This window comes from Lygodium microphyllum, chromosome 4 (assembly GCF_053477565.2).
Source record: "Lygodium microphyllum isolate KBCC chromosome 4, Lygodium_microphyllum_v1.1.10, whole genome shotgun sequence".
Lineage (NCBI taxonomy): Eukaryota > Viridiplantae > Streptophyta > Polypodiopsida > Schizaeales > Lygodiaceae > Lygodium > Lygodium microphyllum.
Window position 1 is genome coordinate 136,066,609 of NC_141138.1, and position 9,709 is coordinate 136,076,317.

General features: G+C 38.0%; 1 protein-coding gene across 1 annotated transcript; it reads right to left on the reverse strand.

Moving 5' to 3' along the window:
* Positions 1–4,034: 4,034 nt before the first annotated feature.
* Positions 4,035–5,197, reverse strand: LOC148037664 (uncharacterized). The gene is made up of 3 exons (XM_087676613.1): positions 4,807–5,197; positions 4,391–4,456; positions 4,035–4,285 (listed from the first exon to the last, which is right to left on the reverse strand). Exons 1-3 carry the CDS (start codon positions 5,041–5,043, stop codon positions 4,184–4,186), a joined length of 405 nt encoding a protein of 134 aa, XP_087532739.1. The 5' UTR covers positions 5,044–5,197; the 3' UTR covers positions 4,035–4,183.
* Between the last annotated feature and the right edge of the window lie 4,512 nt (positions 5,198–9,709).

Genomic DNA, 9,709 nt, shown 5'->3' on the forward strand with positions numbered 1-9,709 from the left:
CAATTGTGTACTTTAGCTGTAAATTGAAACCCTTTGAACTTAAGTATAGTACATATGATAAGAAATTTCTAGCCATAGTACATGCATTATGAATATAGAAACATTATTTAATGGGATTAAAATTTATGATTAAGATAAATCAACAAAGTATCAAATACCTTCTTTCTCAACCGCAAATTTTTGATAGGCATATTTAATCGACATCTTTCATTTAGTCTTTCCATCCTTTAATCCAATATCAGCCTGGTAAAGAAAATGCTATAGCTGATGCATTAAGTTGTAGACCGTTTGTAAATAATATTTATGTACTTTCTACATCTTCATTAGATGCTATGAAAAATACTTATTTGCATGACTCTGATTTTCATGATGCTTGGTTAAATTTGTCTCAAAACTAATGGATTCCTATTAATAATTTCTTTGTCTTTGACGGATTCCTCTTTTATGAGAAACCTTTGTGTGTTACTCACCCTTTTTATCATTTTATTCTCCAAGAAGTTCACGATCCACCTTATATGGGTCATCGTGGCATCATAATTTCTACTCTTCGTAATTTGTAAGAAGATTTTTATTGGCCTCACGTGGATTTGCCAAAGAATTAAAAGACATCATGGCCAATAGTATGGTTTGATAATGCCTTTACCTATTCCTAACTCACCTTGGGAACACTGGATTTTATTATTGGTTTGATAATGAATTCTTCGCAAAATAATATACTTTGGACTATTATCGATAGATTTAGTAAGCAAGCATATTTTATTCCCTACAAGAAAACTCTAATTCCTTCACAAGCTGCTAATCTTTTTCTTAAACATATCTTTATACATCATGGTCTACCAAACATTATTGTATCTGATCGTGATCCCGGTTTTTACAATAATTTTAGGATAACTCTAATCTCTAACCTTGGTACTAGAATTAATTTTAGTTCAACCTTACGTCCTAAAACTAATGGCAAAACTAAAGCCACTAATAGCACCATTCTTGATTTAATTTGTGCATATACTATCTCTTCACCCAGCACATGGGATCAATATTTACATCTTTTACAATTTGCCTACAATAATACACCTCACTCTGCTATACACAAAGCACCTTTTGAAATTATCTATGGTCGCAAAATGCTAACACCAATTTTCATTTAAGTCAAAAAATGCCTTCTATTGATGATTGGATATATACTCACTTCGTTATTTTTGACCACATTAAACAATTGATTGCTATGGCCCAACAATCCTATGTTAAGCAAGCTAATAAGAAATGCCAAGCTATGTGTTTTTAGAGAAGGTGATTATGTTTGGTTGCAAATTGAGAAACATAGATTACATAGTGCTGAGAAAAATTCTAATGTTAAACTTGCACCTCGATTTGGTGCAACATCAACCTTGATTTGGTGCAAGGTCAATCTAAGATTCTTAATTATGTAAGAAATTATTACTAAAACCTAGCAATCACTCGTGAGCTTAAGCTAACAAGAAAAGGCAAGCCAAGGAACTTAGTGAAGAAAATCTTGTGAGTTTCTAAATTGAGAAATGTAGATTGGAAAGCTTTGAGAAAAGCCCAAATGTTAAGCTTGCTCCTAGGTTTTATGGCCCTTTCAAATTCCCTAGAAAGATCAACAATAATGTTTTTAGACTCCACCTCCCTTCACATTAGAACATTGACAATACCTTTCATATTATTTTGACCTTTTTGAGGAGTTTTTATCCGTTTATTTTAATTATATTCATCCTCCTTTGTTAAAAGAAAATACTAAAATTCCAAAGCTCGATGTTATTATTAACTATATCCACTTGTCTATTAGGATTGAAATTACTTAATCTAAATATCTAATCTAATCACATTTAGATTAATCCCAATGGATAACATGTCACTATTTTGCACTCCCACCGTAGTCACTATATGTCTTGCCACTAGCAACTAAGTATAATTGCTTCTCACCCCTAGCAACTAAGTATAATTGCTTCTCACCCCGGGTATATGTTGCCAAGAGGCAACATTTAGATGGATGATGGCCTCAAAATGAGTTTCCTAAAGGATGAAGGCCTTACATGGTTTCGCTTCAAAACAAAAATTAACAAACATATCTGTCTTTTCCAAGCATAAACCTCATCTTTATGTACATCAATGATGGTACCTTTTTTCCAAGCATAAACCTCACCTTTGTGTACATCAATGATTACTGGGCTATATCGTAATATGTTCACCTACTATGATAATTATTTACAACAATGATTACCACTAGTGTGTTATTTCATAATATGTGGACTGGTATTTACATATGTAAAGAGTTCTTATGGCATTGTTTTTATTAGTCAATTGTCCTTGGAATATTTATTGTCTCTTGACTATTTATTGTTGGTCACAACAAATGTTATATTATTTACTTTTTGTTTTATGTTGGAATATGCTTTGTTTATGTTGATTTTTACACTTTTCAATGTATTATTAGACTTTATGCTATTGAAGAAGGTAGAGTATTTCGATTCACAACCATCTTTACCCAAAGATGGATCCCTCTTTGAACCTTTGCAAATGTGATTAACATTCAATAACTTTAACAAAATGATTTTGACTAGCCTGCAAGGTGGTGGCTCATGCACATTTTCATTGCTTCATTTATGAAAGATCATTCCTTGCTCGAAGCGTTCAAATCACAACTAGACCTTCACTTTCACTATTGGAACTACCTTTGGAATGATGAGTACATTACAATGAGAACTCGGTCAAGAAGCCTGCCTTGAAGTAGATTGTTAGGCGTTCCTTCCTGGTAGAGAATGGCAATTTCCATTGCCCATATAGAGTAAGAAATGAGCATAAATTTTCAATGGAAATTTCTTCAAAGTGACTGCTTTTCTCGCCACGGAGCTGTCGAGTCTGATGTTGAGCTCAATTATTTTTAAGCGTCTTAGATCTATATATGGTGCTGCAACACTTACCCACGACCAGGCTGAGGAAAGAGCATCTGAGGTAATAACCCTTAGCAGAAGATTGGAGCTGGAACTGACCTGTAGAATTCTCAGACGAAGGAGTAATTCAGCCAGACTTAACTAGGTAGGTACGAACGTACCCTGATTTATGCCATTCAGATTTGAAGAGTTTCACAGCTTCCTCCCTGAAGCATCACCATCACAGCTTTTCTGCCAATCTATGGAACATTGTGAACGTCACTCTTCGTGAGCATTTTTATTAGATCTTCTCATCGTTTCAGTACATATAAATCTTCTTAGGCCCAATTATCCCGAGACTCTATGGAATACGTCCCTCATAGGATTCTCAGCGACTCCGTTGTGAGATGAATTTTATAGAGGATCCATCCAAGCAAGTCTTCTCGGAAGGAGCTTCTACTACCAAGTTATACGGTTATCTGGAATTGGCGAGACGTGTCTGGATTTTTACGAGAAAACTGCTTCACTAATGCATCTATATTCTTGGAATCTATGCAGAGACCGTTAAATACTTCCGTCTATGAGGAAGTCTGCCGAGGTTCTATGAAGTTCAAGAATAGTCCAAACGAACATAGCACATATATTCTTACATTTTTAACCTTCGAAATCTTACACCGAAACAAAATAGCCTCTCTCTCTCTCTCTCTCTCAAGACTGCTCCAGGGTGGGAAACCTCGTAGACACTTCATTCACATCTGTAAGCCTTTACAGGCGTCTATTGGCATGATTTCGTGAAAATCTGCGACAGAAATATCTCAATGATCATCTATTATTGCTTAAGATCCAGTGCAATTGGAAAATCTTGATGTAGTTGAGACTAAGGTTTGAGGTCTCAAGTGTTTAATCCTGCGTACTCTCTTAGATCACTGACTGTGAACTGTTCCTATGCTACGTCCATGTTAACATCCATGCTGTTAATATAGAGGTTAAGGAGACAGAAGCGACTCAAAAAAAAAACCACTCTAATCATGTACATCAAGATTTCCTTCCTGGAATCAGCAAAACCGTTACACAACGGGCATCGCAGTGTCTTCGAGCTTAGTTAATAGTTCGATTGTGAACCGTAAAAATTTGTACAACGCAAAATGTCAAGAGACCCGGCAACAGCGTTATAATAATGAACAAGCAAGTTACATGATTGCCCGATCCTTCAATCTTGATAAATGGCAATATAGCAGATGAGGTACAAACAGACTATGTAAGGGTGCCTAGAGGAACACCTTCCATACTTCTGTTCATACGACCGCGACTTCGTCTAAAGCGTAGTTATTTGTGGAAATGTTGGCGTAGTTAACTTTGTCAAATCTCACCACAACAGGGTACCGTGTGGTTGGAGCCTGCAAGCAAAAGCAAAGAGAAAACAGATTAAAAAAGGAGCTTTTACAGAGTAAATGCTGAAGGCTTAGGCGCAGCACGCTAATTCATGCAAGCGTTTCGGATACCTGATCAACGGCAACGACAGTGCCAACTATGTTGAACCAGTACGATTCAGGCCTCAAAATCTTCACCTGCATGATTACTGCCAGCGTTAGACTCTTTAGTGCATCTATGTCATCGTTACGAAAACTTTCATTCCAGTATTAAGAAGCATAACTCCAGTCCTGATCATCGTCATCATCAGCGTCGTCATTATACTTAAACGGACCGCTGACCGGATTCACTCGACAGACAGCCATGGCATCACTATGCATCTTTGCCATTGAGAACCAGTAATAGCCAGTCATTTCAATGAAGGACACTCGATATCCGTCAATGGAAAGCTAGCATTGCGACAAGCCGCCGTCGGGACAACAAAAACCGATCTCGAAGATGGACTCTGTGAGCGAAGAATGAAGTAATGTAAAGCAAGACGCTATACCTTGGCTCCACGAGGAGGACCAATAGGCTTGGGCTTCTCGGCGGGCTTCTCGGCCGGCTTCGCAGCGGGGGGCTCGGCGGCAGCGGCTTCACAGGCGCGAACGCAGAGGCGGGAGGCGCCAGCGCCAGGGAGGGGGCGGCAGGAGACGCGGCTCGGCATGAGGGAGCTGCTGCTGGACGAGATGGCCGCGACAGCTGTCAAAGAGGAGAGGGTGCTCGAGGCGAGAGAGGAGGCCATGTCTGCTTCTCGCAGGATCGAGCTAGGGTTTACTCGCCTGGGGAAGAGAGAGAGAGAGAGAGAGAGAGAGAGAGACCCTGAGAGGAAGAACGTGCCTGTCTGCTGCTCGACACACACCTTGTTTGTGGTTTCTGACTATGGAGAGACAGGAAAGAAGGACCTTAGATGACTCATATCCTTAACGCTTGGTTTTGATTGGGTGGCTCTCCCACCCCCATCTATCCACTTTTAATTTTGACACATTGCCGTCCAAAATGCCCAACTTCCACTACCCTTTCTAAAATATCTCGTTTTTCTCTTTATCTTTGGACAATCCTTCTCTTTATTCAAGCCCTAAACCCTTTGCAAAATAGGGTTAATCTGGAATCTAAGGGTAGAAGGTCAATAACTTCTTCTTTCGGGCTAGAGGTCTCGACCCTTGAGTACCTCACATTCAACCAACGTTCACAAAAAAAGTGTTCGATAGCATATACAAGAACCTTTCACTCACATTTTTGGAAGGATTTTTTCATCAAACTTCATATGTTTGTCACTTTTATACAAGACAATTGTAAGAGCTTGCAAAACACAATAAGATAGCAAGACCTCTCTCATAAGGAAATACATGAGCTTAACAGTCAATACCTTGTTCCTAGGCATTGTTTAGAGCATTTATTTTCCAACATTGCTAATGTTATCAATTGTCTTAATTGCTCTCATTTTTGCCCAAAAAGAGAGCTAAACCCACAATATTTTTATAGAAAGCACGGCAATAGCTCAAAATATTTCTTTGGAGAGTGCACCATACTACCATGAAGTGGAACCTTCAAGAGTAACTATTTTGATTGAATGATCAACAAAAGAACACTCAACACTAAGCTTGATTTGAACACATGATCCTCAATACTCCATGTGCATATTTTTGAAACATCTCTGGATATTAGCATAAAGGAATGAAGTGCTAAGACTACAAATCATGTTGTATGTTTGCAAACAAGGGATCATTTATTTATTTGCACATACATGCACCACAAGAAAGTGGTAGGTTAATTTGTTCTCAACAAAACAAGTTACAAAACCTATGTTTTTTTCTTTGTGACTCTTTTTAACTTAAACTTCCACTACGTAGGGATACATAAGGTGCATCTATAGAATTTCAAAGTTTCTTCCATTCAAGTATTTTTGAGAGTATAGATGTAATGGCTAATGCTTCCCCAAAAAAGGAGAATCTCTTTTTCTATGTTTATATCAATACTCTTTGAAACATTAACTTTGACTAGGCAAGTTTTGATGAGTTAAAAGCAACTATTGGTGAAAAATTTGGTAGAGGGTTCCCATAATAACTAAGGAAATCAACCTAAACCATGAGCCTAGCCACATAAGTTTGACTCAAAGGAATCCCAATTTGGTAGAGGGTTCCCATAATAACTAAGGAAATCAACCTAAACCATGAGCCTAGCCACATGAGCCTAGCCACTCGTAGATAAGGGAGTCAAAGGAATCCCAATTATAGCGAAGCAAATTGAAAATTTTAGTGGAATGAAGGATACATATGATTTCATGCATCAATTCAAACAAACTTGTCATCCCACAAAGCTGTCAAGCCTCCACATGGCTAATGCCTTAAGGTTACGTCTCACAAGTATAGCTCGAGTTTGGTTGACACTCGTGAGACCACATGATGGAATCAAACAATAATGACATGAAATCAATTTCAATAAGGTTTGCCCCCCATCTTGTGCTCCCTTGCAATGCTTGGCTCAATTTATAGAGATTGTTTTGATTGTAAAATTGATGGTGGACACTTTAGAGATCGAGAGAGCTAGTTATGAATTATTTGAAACCATGCCAAAACATAATCAAGAGAATTGATGAGATGAAGTCCCAACTAACAATAACATAGCCAAATCCTTTGTTTGAGGAATCAAGAATGAAAATATCTCTTACATAATGGCTACTAATCCAAACTTAGAATATAAGGACTTGAATATGGTACTCGAAGAAGCCATGAGGCTAGAGTATAGCTTATTAGAATGTAAGAGAATCGAAGGTTAGAGCGAAGCCCAATATTTGGTAAAAAAGACAAGGGCAAGACCATGGAACCAAGGAGTTCTAGACACCAAATGGATAGGAAATTCTAGGATCTAATGGAAGCTATGAAGACATTTAATGATAAAGTCAAGCAAGGCATGCAAATTCCTTAGCATATAAGAGGTGCAACTTCCCTTAACTGTATGTACAAGCACACAAGGCATGAGTGTCTACAAAACCAAGGGAGGGCCCAATATGTTCCATTTTGCACCAAGTCTAAAAACATGGGACATACTAGATTTAGTTGTATGAAGCCCTTGCCTCTTCCTAATGCTTAACTACTTTGAATCATGAATCATCAAGAACCATTAGCTTTTAACCCCTCCTATGTTCAATCCTTTTCGAATTCTCAACACCAATATTGCACTTTATGAGTTCGATCATCCATAGCAAAGAAGAAGCTAAAGGATTTATAGAACCATGTCATCTACCAAGACAAAGAAGGCCAAAGGATGTTATATAAGTCACAACTAGTGGACATATATGGCTACACTTTTGGTGTAGGAAGCATGTTAACCCAAAATGAAAATGGTTGCAAGATAAGGAAATACATAATGCAAAGTTGGTCAAATGCAATTGAAGCTAGGTCAGCAAGACTCAACAAAGTTCAAGCGTAAAGAAGGAAATGGCCCAAAGGTAAAAACAATGAAGAAGAAGAGTAGTCAAGTGCCAAAAAGATGACAAATTAGCATTTTCAATGGTCTTAGCCATGAAAGTTCTCAAACAAAATATTTCTTTGAATTTTGCATGTGCCAAAAAGATGACAAATTAGCATTTTAAATTGTCTTAGCCCTGAAAGTTCTCAAACAAAATACTTTTATCTCTTTGAATTTTGCAACATACAGAGTTCATTCTTGTAAAATTTGAGAGCTCTAGCTTTAAACCCATGTATGCATAGAGAAGTTCTACAATGATAATTAAGGCTACATGTAAGCCAACCAAGTCCATAGAGTCTAGTAGTCCAGTAAAAGTCACTTCAGTATCTACAACAATCTATAATGGCTTGACAGCATTGTAAACAAACAAAATAGGCTCGAACAAGAGAGAGGAAAAGGGCCAAGGATGCCAGGCCATGGAGCAACCCCATGTATTTAAAGTTCAAAACTAAAAGAATGTCTCATTCTTGTGTGTGCAAACTTCAGAGTTATTGCTTCTATATCTTCTTCTTCTTCTTGCTTCCACCATAAGAGGTATCCCAAACAACGAGCGTTGTGAAATGAGCAACAAGAAGAATGAGCGACTTCATAGAACTAAAGAACTAAAGATTGGGGCACAACAAATATAACAAAATGATCCCATACCATGCAAATTATCAACGTCAAAGTTGTTAACCTTATAAGAATACATCAAAGGTTTATTTTTTTCACCATACAATGTCATAAGTATCCTCAACACCAATCTAAATAATATCATTGCCTTCTATGTTCTCATCGTCCAAGAAAATGCATCTTCTTTGTCGAAGATCCTTCATTTGTTGGTTGCAAAGCAGATCTTGAGCCATATTTCTCGCTATAGTCTCTGCATACTCTAGCAAAATACGGTAGACAAATGAAGGAAAAGAGTGTTCACATTCACTCAATGGGATGTCAAACAAATAGTCTACAAGCAAAAAACTCTAGTTCATAACTAGCTTTGCTCACTCCTTCCAAACAAACCAAAAAAGACAAAATAAATATAGATGCCAAATGACAAAACAAATCCCAATCCATAGACTCCAAATCATCATTGCTAATAGGTCAAACCAAGCATAGATACAAAATGATAAGAGCAACAAAATATCCCTAGCATTACCACATATCAAAACAGGACAAATGCTTACTAGTTATCATATGGAGACACTCCTACCAAAATATCGATCGCATCATCACCTCCCTATGAGCTACTAGCAACCTCCTCAATCTGCCTCTTCTTTGTAGGATGAAGAAGAGGTAAAACATGTGATGAGACCAATGCCCCATCACCATCCATTGAGACACACAAATGACTTGTCTGGAGGCAAGCCTGTAGCAATGGGGCCATACCACAACCCAACTCAAGGGTAATCCCCCCATGGCAACAAAGAAGATCCAATTAGCATGCCATAAATGCAGAACTCCTCTACATGGGTCCCCTCAAATCATCCCCATTGGTGTCGTGTGCTTTGCTCTCATGAGGTAAGTAGTGGTAGATAACCAAGTCTAAGGGTCCGAGTTTGAAGCGCCTCAAACAAAGGACGACTAGAATCCAAATACATAGGTGGCTCATATCCATGCCTTTGTACAAAAGACAACATGGATATAGAACACTACATAACAATAAGCAAATCATTAAACCATTGCTACATGCCATAAAAATATTGTCAATATCACATGTTCCTAGTGTGAAGAGTACCTCCACCCTGGCACCTACCAATTCCATATAGCCATAAGGAGAATGATGCAACACTAGGATACAATGCCATATCTCCAAACTAGGGATGCGCGCATGTCTCTCTACCCATCCCACAGAAGGGCCTGCAAAACACAAAGTTGTTACAAATAAGCACATGGCTAATTGTTGCATTGCATTCCATGAGAAGCATTATAGAAACACATCACTTGCAATGGAGGACATCACC

Coding starts and splice junctions, on each gene's coding strand:
- LOC148037664 (XM_087676613.1), bottom strand. CDS start 5,043: ATGGCCTCCTCTCTCGCCTCGAGCACCCTCTCCTCTTTGACAGCTGTC. Junction 4,457..4,806: donor GTCCTCCTCGTGGAGCCAAG/GTATAGCGTCTT, acceptor GTAATCATGCAG/GTGAAGATTTTGAGGCCTGA. Junction 4,286..4,390: donor CTGTCGTTGCCGTTGATCAG/GTATCCGAAACG, acceptor TTTTGCTTGCAG/GCTCCAACCACACGGTACCC.